The 14,981-nt window shown below is 42.9% G+C and overlaps 1 protein-coding gene across 7 annotated transcripts in view; it reads right to left on the bottom strand.

The window, feature by feature from the left end:
* Positions 1-14,687, bottom strand: part of TAFA5 (TAFA chemokine like family member 5) — a 1,062,361-nt gene extending 1,047,674 nt beyond the window's left edge. For all 7 annotated transcript variants that reach the window (XM_033958956.1, XM_033958953.1, XM_033958959.1 and 4 more), the window contains exons 1-2: positions 14,534-14,687; positions 12,760-13,315 (exon numbers count right to left, since the gene is read on the bottom strand). In XM_033958956.1, coding sequence (XP_033814847.1) covers positions 12,760-12,871 — 112 coding nt within the window. In that variant the 5' untranslated portion in view covers positions 12,872-13,315; positions 14,534-14,687. The remainder of the gene's footprint in view (positions 1-12,759; positions 13,316-14,533) is intronic.
* Positions 14,688-14,981: the final 294 nt, after the last annotated feature.

The following is a 14,981-nucleotide window of genomic DNA, read 5'->3' as shown; positions in this document are numbered from 1 at the left end:
GGGAAACGTACGCACAAACACACAGGGCGTTCGGATCTCAGCATTTGGATTCTGGGGCATCCATTTTACGTGAAATGCGAATCTCTTCTGTCTCGCATTTCACATAAAATGGATGCCTAAATTGTAGCGATCAGTTATAGAATTGTCCCCAAGCTGTTTTACAGTTCAAAAATTCAGGTATAATTATTAGACACCAATGCGTTATATGCACGGTGCTTTCTAGAAAGGAAAGCAAGGAGATCAAATGGTTATTTTTATTTGATATATTACCTTTCCTCCACAGATATCAAGGTGGTTTACAATAGATTGACTAGTAATCTGGTAGTCTGAGCATTTTTCTTATCTGTCCTGGCAGGCTTACAATCTGACTGTGGTACCTGGGGCAATGGAAAGTTAAGTGATCTGTCCAGGGTCACAAAGAGCAAAGCCGGGATCAAACCCACAACTTCATGATGTTGAGGCAGCAGCTCTAATCACTAGGCCACCGATAGAACATTTTTTTTTTTATTATTTATATTTGATTAATCGCTTAATTAGAATTGTTTCTAAGCGAATTACAATATATAAAAGTAACATATAATTAAACATAATACTAAAATAGAAAATGACATATAAGATATTATAAAACTAACAATTTATACAATAAATACAATTTAAAAAAAAAAAAGGGAGAATTTACATAACAAATATATAATGAGCTAATAAATTTATACAATAATGAAAACGATATCAACATAAAAAAAAAAAAGAATTAGGAAAAGAAGCATGGGAAAGAAGAAGAAAGAGAACGAGGGAGAGCTCAGAAGTAATTTATAAGTTAAAGGCATCCTTGACTAAAAAGCATTTTAAATTCTTTTTAAAATCGCTTAAGTTATTTTCATCTCGTGAATAGTACAGTGATCCCTTGGAATCCGAACGCCCCAGAAACTCGAACAACTTGGAATACGAACAAAAATTTTGAGCAAATTTTTCCCCGGAATCCGAACGCCGAGATCCGAATGCCCTGCATGTTGTTCGTGTGTGTTTGTGCGTATGCTTCCCCAGCGCTCGGGCCACCCATACGTCGGAATAGAAGACCCAAAGAGGAGCAGAAAAACTTCCTGGGTCAAAAATAGCAGGACAAGAGCAACTGTTACATTACTCAAATTGGGAGGTTTTAGGAGTACATAAGTCTTGATTTATCAAGTAAAACAACTGAGTTGTAAAGACAGTGGCATTTACAGACAATGATTCACACAGTTTTTCCACTTACAATAATGCCAAAAGGGGAAAGTTTTTGGTTTTAAACGGTATCCATATTCGGTTGAGGACTTTTACCACTTCTTCGTAGATAACAAAGACAATTGCAACATCTAAGCACACTCTGACCTGTTAAAATTCGAGTTCATGGGGCCCAAGAATGGATCAATCCAGTTTCTATTATTTTGAATGGGAAAAATTGTCTTGGAACTCGAACGATTTGGAACTCGAACGGGGTTCTGCAACGGATTAAGTTCAGATTCCAAGGTATCACTGTACAGCAAAAGAAGAAAATGAGTGAGGTTTAAGGAAGCCAAGCGAGCTTCATGTATCATTTTATTGGGGGATGACTTGACACGGCTGTGTTTTGATAATGACACCTGCATCATAGTAACAAAGCACATGATGGCAGATAAAGACCTGAACGATCCATCCAGTCTGCCCATTAGTTATACCCATTACAAATACATGATTAAATGAACTTGTCTCTTCTTTGGTATTTCTGTGTCATAGACTGTAAAGTCCACCTGGTATTGTCCTAGGTTCCAACTGCTGAAGTTGCCGTCCAGGCTCACTCCAGCCTATCCATAAAGTTTGTCCAGTAACATCCTCATGTTCCAAGTTAGTGGAGTTCCCACTGATGCATCAGCAGTCAACATGCCTGAATACAGTGCTCCCCTGTGAATTTGTGGTCGGCGGTTCGCAGTCCTGGTCATTCGCGGTATTTTCTGACCACGAACCACTGACCAGGAGAGGACAGCTAGAGAGGCAGGAGAGAGCAGCCAGAGCGCCAGCGAATTAAGGAAATCGCTTGCTGTATGCTCCAACCATCTCTTCCTATACTAAAGTCGGGCCTCACCAATCCAGAGCTGCTTTGACATGCAGGGGGTAAAGGGACTTTGCAAAAGTCCACATAAAGTTATTGAAGGGGTATGAATTCAACATACAAGGAGAAATGTGAAAGCTTATTGTAGTGGGTATTCTCTTTTTGTAAAGTAAACAAATGAGCAAAATAAATAATTATAAGTTCACCAAACTTTGCCCCTCCTTCTCCAAGGAAACCATAATCTTAGTCTGATCTACAAGGAGTAAGGGTAATACCATCTTTTTGTGGTACAACCAAAGTTTGATTTACATATTATATTCAGGTATTCTCTGTGTCCTTCGTGGACTCACAATCTACCAAACTGCAGTAAAAAGTGGCCTTAGTGTGTCCTTGCATGGGTCATTCCTATGCGCTAAGGCCATTTTTCTACAGGGGTAAAAATGGCCGATTTTTCAATTTTCCCCATTAATGCTCACACGCTAAGGCCCCCTTTTTTATTGCCGGCCGAAGTGGCATTAGCTCCGACGCTCATGGAATTCCTACAAGCATCGGAGCTAATACTGCTGCGGCCGCAGATAAAAAAGCCTAACGCTTTTCGCTGACTATCACCAGTGTTATACCTGGCAATTTACGGACTTCATAAAAGATGCCTCATTTTCTTTTTGGTGTGAGATCCTACTGCCACCTATTATGCAGGCAGTGAGGGCTCATGTGCTAACCACACGCTAATCAATTAGCAAGAGACAATATGGCTTCGCTAACCAATTAGCGCAGAGCACACCCACTCTCTGCCCCAGACTTACCCCCCCCAAAGCTAAAAATAATTTAATTTTTTTTCATTTGTAGATAGCATGTTTTACCACAGGATGCCTGGGTGCACCTCAAAGTAAGCGCTCATTAGTGCGTACTACCACAGCTTAATAAACGGACCCCTATGTTTTTGTACTTGGGAAAATGGAGGGTTACGTGACTTGTCTAGAGTCACAAGAAGCTATAGTGGGAATTGAACCCAGCTCCTCAGCCCATTGCACTAACCAGTAGGCTACTGCTTCCTACCTACAAAAATTATTGTACGCTATGTTTTGCCATGCTATCTTTTACCTTACTATATCTGAGAATGCAGCACGTGGTTGGAGCTCCGGCCTAGGCCCACTGAGGTTCTGGGTGCAGGCCCAGGCTGCTCATCGTGACCCTGGAACTCCCATTGCTCCAGGTACATTAGATAAGAGTGTGAGCCCACCGGGACAGACAGGGAATTAGGCTTGAGTACCTGAATAAATTCATGCAAACAGTTCTGAGCTCCCCTGGGAGAACAATATCGAAAACTGAATAAATAAATTCCAAGGCAAGGTAAGGAAATGAAGTTCACACTCTCACTCAAGTGGCAGCATTAGAATTCAGCAACTTTGCATTGATTTCTCTCAGTTTGTGCTGCCAATCCCTTTGCTGTAACCAATAGTGTGAATTGCACCTATTTGCTTGTATTTTCTTTTGTTATTTCTTTTCATGGTAACACAAAAAATCCCAAACAAAAAAAAAAAAAGATGTGCCAAAAATAATTTGAGAGCTTTCTGCAGCAGAACTGGGGAAAAATAAATTGCCAACAGATTCAAACTAGGCTAAAAATCCACATGATTTGACTTCAAATGTTTGCTGGGGGGAGAGTGTGGTGCAGTGGTTAAAGCTACAGCCTCAGTGCCCTGAGGTGGTGGGTTCAAACCCCCACTGCTTCTTGTGAGCAAGTCACTTAATCCCCCCCCCCCCATTGCCCCAGGTACATTAGATAGATTGTGAGCCCGCCTGGACAGACAGGGAAAAATGCTTGAGAACCTGAATAAATCCATGTAAATCATTCTAAGCTCCCCTGCAAGAACAGTATAGAAAATTGAATAAATAGTGTGAAGAGTTTCAGCTTCTGATAACCAGAGCTGGTATTATGACATCATAATTTCTCATTCCACCAATGCCTAAGAGTCAACCTCATCAGTGATGTCACAATGGCTTGACTATCCTATACTTTGCTCATTTTTACTACATTTTGATTTCTAGATTGGTGCTGTGGTTAAAGCTATAGCCTCATCACTCCGAGGCAATTTATTCACCTTGAAAAACAACCCCTATATTGCAAATTTGTCTCAAAAATGCAGCTTTAAAAGTACAGAATTATGTAACTACAGTGGAAGACGAGCAAAACACTTAGCAAACTTTTGTCTCGCAAACCGAGCATGTTCCGATACACGAGCACCTCCCCCCACTCTAACCGGCATCGCGCCCCCCGAACCGGCATCGCAACTCCCCCCACGAAAACCGCATCGCACCCCCGTGCTGAAAGCGGCATCCGCCCGCCCTCCCTCCCTCCCAAACATGCTCCTTAACCCATCTGCTGCTTGTGCGAGTGAAAGAACGCTCCCGCCTCTTGCCTGGGCTGGGCCTTGAGCATCTGCGCATGCTCAAGGCCTTCTAGATCTCGTTCTCTCCAAGATCTCGTTCTCTCCGAGAGAACGAGAGCCAGAAGGCCTTGAGCATGCGCAGATGCTCAAGGCCCAGCCCAGGCAGGAGGCGGGAGCTTTCTTTCACTCGCACAAGCAGCAGATGGGTTAAGGAGCATGTTTGGGAGGGCGGATGCCGCTTTCAGCACGGGGGTGCGATGCGGTTCTCGCGGGGGGGGGGCATTTGCGGGGAGGGTTTGCGATGCCGGTTCGGGGGGGTGCGATGCCGGTTAGAGCGGGGGGAGGGGGTGATGGAGCAGCGCCGGTAGCCTCGGAGGCGGGGGGGGGGGGGGGAGGAGGTAGAACCAATCAAAGCGAGTTTCAGTTCATTTCTATGGGGAAACTCACTTTGATATACGAGTAACTTGGTTTACGAGCATGCTTCTGGAACGAATTATGCTCGTAAACCAAGGTTCCACTGTAATTTCTTTCCAAATCGAGCATAGTTTATGACTGCAAAACAGAACAGGCAGGCACGCACATTCCCAGGCTCTGCAGTAAGGTCTAGTTTAAGAGTCGCAGTGTATATGTTTAATTTATGAAAACTGACACACATTAGACCATCGCACTTGAGAAACCTCTCAGCTGAGACTCTCAATGCACACATTCCCAACAACCTGTGTCATGGTCCACTCCTCAAAAATATATTACATATAATTAGATGGTGGCTTCAACTACTGTTCTCCATGAAAAAAAGCCATCCCTGGGACGGTGTAGTCCCACACAAATCTGCTAGTGCCACTTTAGAAGAATTTTTAACATCTCATATTTGTCTCGCCTTCTCCCCGAAGTGCCTGCAGTTATAACTCTGAACATCCCTATCTCAAGATGAAGACAGACAAGACTGCATCACTATGGAAACAAACCTAATTGGTGTACCTGCAGGTTTCGCTTTAACCATAGGATGGAGCCAATATCCCTACATATGAATCTAAACATTTAAGAACAAAACAATATATTGTACAATAACTGACAAATTAAAAAAGCATAATTAATCAAGAAAAAAAAAAAACAACCCACCAAAACCTAAGCTACTCCTCCCCCATCTACATAAATTGTCTATGATATTTATAAGATGGCTTAAGGCAGGGATGTCTGACCCTGTGAAGTATTTTGTGCGGCCCCGGTTGAGGGCGATGCAGTGTTTTCCTCTGCTGGCCCTGGGTGTTTACCGTCTTGCCGGCTCCCTCCTCTGTCTTGCTGCAGCGTTTACGCATTTTTGCGGCCCCAGAAAATTTTTTTGGCGGCTAATGCGGCCCAGGGAAGCCAAAAGGTTGGACACCCCTGGCTTAAGGTCTACCATTTGTCAATAGATCCAGGTAGTATAACTACACAGCTGACTGAAAGAAATAAGATTCAAAGCAAATGTCAAATAATGCTGATGCTTATACTTTGTCAGCATGAAGACACCGAGTGAACATATAAGCAAGGCAGACAGAGAAGTCCAATTTTACATACTTCTCACAAGTGCTGTCATCCCTAGGATTGTAACTTCAGAATAAGTATCATCATAAAGGGAAAGGAGACTTGATATGCTGCCTTTCTGTGGTTACAATCAAAGCAGTTTACAAAACATAAAATAACATAAAATTTTATTTGTATACCCCAACACACCGTGAAGTAGAGAATGACATGGGGACAAATTTTTCCCCGCCCCCCCCCCCCGCGGGAACTCATTTTCCCATCCCGGTGAGTTCTTTTCCTGTCCTCGCAAGCTCTGTTGTCATCTGCACAAGCTTCAAACACTTTAAAATCATAAATGTTTGAGGCTTGTACGGTTAAGGAAGAGTTTACCAGAATGGGGCAGGGGCAGCGACAAAACTCACGGGGACGGGACGGGGAAACTGAATTCCTGTAGGGATGGGGACAAATTTGTCTCCATGACATTCTCTACTGTGAAGTTCGATGTGCTTAACAGGAGTTATGTAGAAGACCATACATAAAAGGTGAGGATACAAGTACAGTGGTGCCTCGCATAACGGACGCCTCGCACAGCGAACGCTGCGCACAGCGAACTTCGTTTCACACAACGAAGTCGCCCGAGCTGCATCCTTCCGCGCAGGCACTGCGCTTAACTGCCCTCTCTCCGCCTGGCTCCCTGTGCAGTGGCGGACCGTCGGCTCGCAGGGGCCCGGCGCCTACTGCTGATGCGTTGGGGGGGGCGGAGCTACTCTCGCCGCTTCCCCATGAAGGGAAGGGTGAGCGCTCAGAAGAAGAAATGTTTTATGTAAAAGCAGCACAAACTCGGGGGAAAACGGCAAATGCTGGGACTGTGAGCTGCCCCGCCAGTAGAGCAGAGATCTGCCTTGCAGAAACAACTGCCCTCTGACCGGCCTTTATCGCTGAAACAAGCACTGGCGCTACAGCCGACACCCCGCCGAGAAGAGAAAGTGATGTCGGCAGGGAAAGAAGCACGGTATCAAGCAGCTGTGGGTCCTGCACCGCCGATGCGGCTGCATCCACTGAGAGAGCCAGCGAAACTGAATGCACGTCATTCGGGCGGGAAAATGCCAACTCAACCGGCGCCATTACTACATCTTCCCCCAAAGCGTCCACATACCCTGCAGCGCATAACCCCGATGGTGTTTGCCGCTTCCCACACCGGAAACAACTTTTAACCACCTCTGCTGCCATGTTACTGCACCGAAAAAGAGAAAAAACTAACACCACAGAACATGAAAACCACCGGGCCAACCAAAAATAAGCCAAGAAAAAAAAAAATGAACAGTTAAGTCCCAGTTTTTGCCGCTGAGACTCTGCCCTCTCTCACTGTAAAATTAGACTCTACTTAGTCTGTCTTTAAATTTAAAAAATGTGTGTTGTTTTAAAAAACAATTATGTTTTTAGATGTATCTAAATAAACATAATAACAAAAAATTTATCTTTTTTTATGTCATCTTAGCATATTTTATGCTGCAGAACGAATTATTTTTTTTAACATGTATTGTTATGGGAAAACGCGTTTCACACAACGAACGTTTCGCATAACAAACTTGCTCCTGGAACGAATTAAGTTCGTTGTGTGAGGCACCACTGTACAAGTAACATAGGATCATGACAAGGTCGGAGTCGAGTACAATTATGCTAAGGTAATACGAGAAGAGCTCAAGTAGATGGAACAGCTATCAAATAGCGATATGGGTATAGATACGGAGTCCCAAAAGAAGGAGGCTAGAAAAGTCAGGTATAGAGTTCAATGAGTCTGTGCATAGAGAGTTTTCCATCGTCTTGAGGCGCATGTAAGACACGCAGAGAGGGCACAGGGTTTAGTGCAGTAACATAGTACAGCAAATGACGGCAGATAAGGCCCCGAATGGTCCATCCATTCTGCCCACTCTATAAATCAATGATTTAATTTAAATTGTTCTTTTTCTTAGATATTTCTGGGCCAGAAACCCAGAGCTCTGCCTGGTACTGTGTTTAGGTTCCATCTACTGGAGTATCCGTCAAAGCTCACTCCAGGCCTTCTAAACAGTCCCAGCCCATCATCAACTGAATGGCTATATATGGGACACAGACCGTGCAAGTCAGCCCAGTACTGGCCTTAGATCTTCAATATATACCAATTATTTTCCGATTAGAGATCCTCTGTGTTCTTCCCACGCTTTTTTGAACTCTGTCACCGTTTTCCTCTCTTCCTCCCTCGGGATCACATTCCAGGCATCAACTAATGGATGGTCAAGTAACTTGCCCACAGTCACAAGGAGCTGCAGTCGGAATCAAACCCAGTTGCCCAGGTTCTCAGGGCATTGCACTGACCACTAGGCTACTCCTCCACTCTATAAAAAGGAATTACTGCTAAAGTATCAGCTAAATACATTTTACTGAATTTGAAGTCAATGAAACCTCAAGACCTATGTATGTGTAAATGATGAATGCCTTCTTCTATATACATAGCCATTGACAAATTGAAAGGTGACCATTTAATTCTGATTCTATAGTCCACTATTCCCAAAAGCATTTTGCTTAGAGGCAGATCACAACATATTCAAAACAAACATAATGATAATATGCAGTAAAATCTAATTCATCAGATACAACTGGAGGAGTTGCCATACAGCGAAAGATTAGAGAAACTGGGCCTCTTCTCCCTCGAACAGAGGAGATTGAGAGGGGATAAGATCAAAACATTCAAGGTACTGAAGGGAATAGACTTAGTAGGTAAGGACAGATTATTCACCCTCTCCAAGGTAGGAAGAACGAGAGGGCACTCTCTAAAGTTGAAAGGGGATAGATTCCGTACGAAAGTAAGGAAGTTCTTCTTCACCCAGAGAGTGGTAGAAAACTGAAACGCTCTTCTGGAGTCTGTCATAGGGGAAAACACCTTCCAGGGATTCAAGACAAAGTTAGACAAGTTCCTGCTGAACCGGAACATACGCAGGTAGGGCTCGTCTCAGTTAGGGCACTGGTCTTTGACCAGAGGGCTGCTGCCTGAGCGGACTGCTGGGCATGATGGACCACTGGTCTGACCCAGCAGCAGCAATTCTTATGTTCTTAACTACCTTCTACTGTTATTGCAATATAACAAGCATGTGCCACCTCCTCACCCCCAAACTCATGAAACCTGTTCAAATGTGCTGATGAAAGTGTGGAGCAGTGGTCAGAGCTACAACCTAAACACCCTGAGGTTGTGGGTTCAGTTCCCCACGCTGCTCCCTGTGACCCTGGGCAAGTCGCTTAATCCTCCGCTGCCCAAGTACACTAGAAAGACTTTGAGTCCATTGGTACAGATATGGCAAAATGCTTGAAGTACCTATATGTAAACCACTTTTGAGTGTAGTTGTATAACTACAAAAAGGCGGTATACAAGTCCCAATCCCTTTCCCTTACTATGACCTGAATTGGCCACTGATGGTAACAGGAAACTGGGCTAGATGGACCATTGGTCTGACCCAGTATGGCTGTTCTCATAACACAATGCTCTTCCTCCATCAGTCAATTACCGTATTTTCACGCATATAACGCGCACGTTATGCACGATTTTACAAACCGTGCAAAACCATGCGCGTTATACGTGTGAGCTTGTTTTACAATTTTTTTTTTACATTCTGATCCGGCATTCCCCCTGCGAACCGGCATCCTCCCTCCCCGCTCGCGTCACCCCCTCCCCCGCGATCCTACATCCCCCCCAGCACTGCAAATACAACTCTTACCCGATTGGGCACCGGCACCAGCACCAATGCACAGCATGTGCCAGTGCCAGTGCCCGAAGATCCTCCCTCGTTGGTTTGGGCTGGGCTGGGCCGGGCGGTGCGAGAGAGATCCTCCTTCTTCCTCTGCCGGGCTGGACTAGGCTTTGAGCATTTGCGCATGCTCAAAGCCTTTTGGTCTCGCTCTCTCAGAGAGAGCGAGACCAGAAGGCTTTGAGCATGCGCAAATGCTCAAAGCCTAGACCAGCCCGGCAGAGGAAGAAGGAGGATCTCTCTCGCACCGCCCGGCCCAGCCCAGCCCAAACCAACGAAAGAGGATCTTCGGGCACGGGCACTGGCACATGCTGTGCATTGGTGCTGGTGCCGGTGCCCAATCGGGTAAGAGTTGTATTTGCGGTGCTGGGGGGGATGTAGGATCGCGGGGGAGGGGGGGGTGACGCGAGCGGGGGGGGAGGATGCCGGTTCGCAGGGGGAATGCCTGATCAGATTATCTCGGATCAGAGGGGGAGGGGTGTGACGCGAGCGGGGGGGAGGATGCCGGTTCGGAGTAGGCGGGAGGAGGTTTTAGCATGCGCGGTATACGCGTGTGCGCGCTATATTAACATTTTATTACATAAATTTGTGTTTCCCGTGCGGTATACCCGTGTGCGCGTTTTACACGGGTGCGCGGTATATGAGTGAAAATACGGTAGATTGGCTATATTAACTTTGATCAGATTTCCTTCTACCAATAAAGGATATGTAAAGTTTTTCTTTCTGAGTTTACCCTGTTTTCCATGTACTGGAAGTACTGAATATTAGAATATCTTTGAGACTGATACGATGGAATAGTCATGTGCCACAACATATAACAGCTTGCATAAAATGACTTTTAAAAATGTGCATCCTTCCTCAGCGTAGGACTCTTCGTATGCAAGCAATCCCAAATGCAGCCATTAGTCACATATAAATGCTCTTGAAACTCCAGTAGTATGCTATTTTATTTGATTTAAATGCGAGATTGCTCCCTCAGTCATTGTGTCACTAAAAGGTTAACCTAAATGTTACCGTGAACTGACACTGCAGCGTAAAGAGCATGTCTGAATAAAGCAGGCTGGTGCAGGATTTGCACGCAAAAAGAAAAAATAATTAGTGATTGTTCATTCAAACTCATCAAGAAATTGTCTGTCTGCTTATTGCACTTAGCAATTGGATGGTTCAGCCTCAGTAGGCAGTACAGCCTTTGAGCTAAAAATACATACAGAGGAATGATGATTGAATCCGAAGTGAATGAAGAATTGCAGAATTCTCCATCCATCCCCCTTATCCTTCACTGAATAGAATAGTGAACCGTTTTCATCTGATCTTCATGAAAAAATGGCAAAAGCTTCTATTATATGTCCTCAGGAAAAGGCTCTTCTGATACACCAGTTGCTTAGATTTATAGTTAACCCTTAGTGCCTCTTTGTCTTTCGAAGGTGCTTAACGCCTTACCACGCTCAAGCAGGAAACCAGAAAGCAATCAACAGATGGCTACTATCAGTGATGTAACTCCAACTTACGGCATCATTATCTGAGCACGCTACTTTGGCAGAAAGGAATCTGAACCTTGATTAATGCAGATTTAATTTCAAAAGGGATGCAGGACCATTTCAGGGTATCGGTTCCAACAATATTTAAGCAGTATAAAAACGGAACTCACCTAGGACAAATACCTCTCTACAGCAATATTTAAAGATTAACATTTAGATCACTCCAAATGACAGCTATTTACATATTAGGTCTTTCTCCTATGCTGTGACTATTGTCATCTCTTCACGGTTATACTGTACAGCCTTACGTAAGATCAATGAAGTACTTGGGGGTCTCATCCAGTGGATGAGAGAAGACAGGTCTGACAAGGTTACAGTGAAAAGAACGAATGATGGAAGATGAAACGCAGAATCCATTTCTTCTTCATCAGTCTGCACCCATTACCTTTCAACATGACAAGTTTCATGCTCTGTTTCTGCTTAAGATTAACCTAACAAAAGGATTATCAGTGCTGTGAACACCCAGACAATTCACCTTCCCAGTATACATGGGGAATATTGTTGAAGGGGATGAGATTCATTTTTCCCTTGTTAAAAGTAGGGCTTTGTCTGCTGCAGTGCAGGATAAAGTTAATGAATAATGGAAAGATGGATATTTGACATCCTCAACTGTACTTTCATTTTATTTTTTTCCAATTCATACTTTTTTTTTTTTAAATGAACATCTGTAGCACTGAGAAAAGAAAAATTAGCATATTAGGTACCCAATCAAAACAGAATAAAATATACTGCATTTTAGAAATGTCCTACAGAACTAAAACAATGCTTTCAAAACTACTGCTATGGGAATGCCCAGTCTTCCCTGTTTTACACTTTGCAACTTGCTCGTTCAATCACTAAAGTGCGTGAAGTCAGAAAGTTCGCTGTTAGGCACTGCTAATATACAGAAATCAAGAGATAAGGTACCAGTCAGCAAGATGTGGAAAAAAAAAGATGGCATTTGGCTTAATACAGTGCTGAAGTAGTGTTAAGTAAATTCTGGGGTCTGTTCCAATGCAATTTCACAGTCAGAGAGTCACATATGGTACTGGTGATATTAAGACATCTGTCATTGGAATTAGTATTCTTTGCTGGGGGGGGGGGAAACCAATGTACACATACTGTTTCAGAGTATAGGTGTAAAGGAAAAACTCTGAGCCAGTGAGATGGTTGTTAATAAATATGGTATTACAGTCATTTGATAAAACATACAAACACAAACACACTTTGGATTTCTGCCAGCACATGTATCTACCATATAATTTCAGTGCAAAGTCAAACTGCACAGAGAACAGAAATAGGATCGTGGCTGTCCTACAAATCTTCTCAAGGTGGGCTAAAACCGGTACTGACTAGATGCAAAGGGAAATAGAAAGGGATAATAAGACAGCAAGGAGAAATTATATTACTGCGGTTTGAATAGGAAATGTCAATATCGGTTCCGAGGCATGCAAAATGGCAGGTATGGTCATCCTGTGAATATGTGAGGACAAATGTATACTTACTGCAGTACGCGATTAGGAGGCTTGCCAAGATCATGATTGCCCAAAAAGTTGATGACATGCTTGGCAAGGCGTTGACATCTTTCTTGCTCCTTATCCTGGGAGATGGAGCCATTGAAAACAGTTCACCTGAGTAAATCGTCAGCAACAATCACCAGCCAGCTCCCCCTTTCACTGGCAACCTTTCTCCATGTGTAATCCCAAAGAAAACCATCTTCACAGGATGCAACTGCTCACCAGCAACCCCTCCAAGCCTGAGCAACCATCTGCCACCAAAACTAAGACACCTTTCTCTCTTGTCGGGATGTCTCCGCTTGAAATGCAGAGGCACACCAGCTCAATCAATTTTGCTTTTTTGTTGTGGTGTCTGTATTATTGCTCTTAGCGTCCCGGTTCAAATAGAAGAACGACAAAACCATTCCACAGAAAAGAGAAACAGCAAAAGAGATGGCCAGTGGGGGGGAGGGGGGATAACGATGCCGCTGAAGCCACAATCAGATTAATCATTTATTGATGACCCGGCATGGCCATGTTTCGGTAAGTGCCTGTATCAGGGGTCCTAACATTAAAATAACATACATTAGATAAAAGCATATAAATAAATAATTATAAAGAGCTTTAAAACATTCATCCATATATTACATGTAAAAACATATATGAAGGGCTACAGAGAAGTTCTCTGCCCAACCAACAAAGTTGGGGCAGTCTCCATCCAGGGCTATACATTTAGTCCAATGATTTTCCACTTTTTTCGTTCCAACTTTGTTGGTTTGGGCTGAGAACTTTTCAGCGGCCCTTCCTACATATAAGAACGTCAACATCATAAATCAAACGTATGAAAACATTAAAAGGAGTTAAAAGGAGGCTGTCAAGATAGGGGTAATTTCTATTGGGATAAGTACCCCTCCCCCCAATTATTTTGAAAAGTTGGCTCCTATGGATATACATAATGTTTTTTGGGGAAATATGTAAAAATAAACAACTATAATGTACATATAGGAAGCCAACTACACTTATTATGCCATCACATTTGTAAAAGTATTCATAGGCATCAGCTGATCTTGATTTTCAATATGAGTAAACTCAGAGGTCCTTTTACTAAGACGAGCTAGCGCGTGCTAATAACGCTAACACGTCCATTATAGTCTATGGACATGTTAGCGTTTAGCGTGCAATAATGTTTAGCGCACGCTATAACAGCTACCTCCATTAGTAAAAGGATCCATTAATGTTTTCACAAACCTTAAGCTTCTCATATCTAAAAGATTTAAAAAAAAATAAATAAAAAAATATATATATTTAAATAATTGATTATTAAAATAGGAAAAATGATAATGTAAGCATCTTAGTTAAGGAAAGGTAAGCTTATAATCGGTTGATCCAACAAAGATACTGCCACACCATTCAAAACAGTGCTGAAACAGAAAGTCTTTCACTAGAAAAAAAAAAAAACTAGAACTAAATGAACACTGATGTTCCTGCATAAAGAATAATGTTATCATTACTATTTACAAAGAAAAATCCATCTAGACTTAAGTGACTGAATATCTAAGGTCTGTATGTAAATTAATGAAAAAATCCGGTGTGGTTAACATCTTTCATCAACCCTATATCTGAAACAAAAACTCTAATTCTCTCAATCAGGTTAAAACCAGAACAGCCAAAACTACTGCAGAAAAAAAAAATACTTTAAATAATGTTTCATGTATCCGCACATGAAATAATATCCCTTATACTACTGTAAATATTTTTTAAAGGAAAAGGTGCAGGGTCTTACCTCATCCATAACAAAACTAGAAACAGCAAGGATTTCATTCAAAAAGAGAGAGACCTCTTTCCTTAACTCTCCTTTTAAAAACTTAAAAATTAAAAAAAAGAGGAAAAGAAAGGTATGAATACTGTATATGTAAGGGATTCACCAAGCTCACACGTTCATGGTCGCTGCAAAGTAAACCAAAACTAAGAACGCCAGCGCATGCCTATATTTGGAAGCCCGTCCTGGCTTCCTGAAGGGGATAGTCGAGGGGGTACTGCGAGCAAGGCTGATAGCCTCTGAAACTAAAAAGGAGAAGAAATCAGAAATAAATGGGCAACAGGAAGAGGACTTGCTGGGCTCAAACATCCCTGGTCTCTGCGGTGTACTTAAATTAAAAAAACAAAAAAAAACACCTGAACTATGCCTATATATATTGAGAGCCCGTCTTTACTTTCATTCATATCGAAGA

Source organism: Geotrypetes seraphini, chromosome 9, assembly GCF_902459505.1.
Source record: "Geotrypetes seraphini chromosome 9, aGeoSer1.1, whole genome shotgun sequence".
Classification (NCBI taxonomy): domain Eukaryota; kingdom Metazoa; phylum Chordata; class Amphibia; order Gymnophiona; family Dermophiidae; genus Geotrypetes; species Geotrypetes seraphini.
The sequence above is the reverse complement of the archived record's forward strand: the minus strand, read 5'-3'. Positions and strand labels throughout refer to the sequence as shown.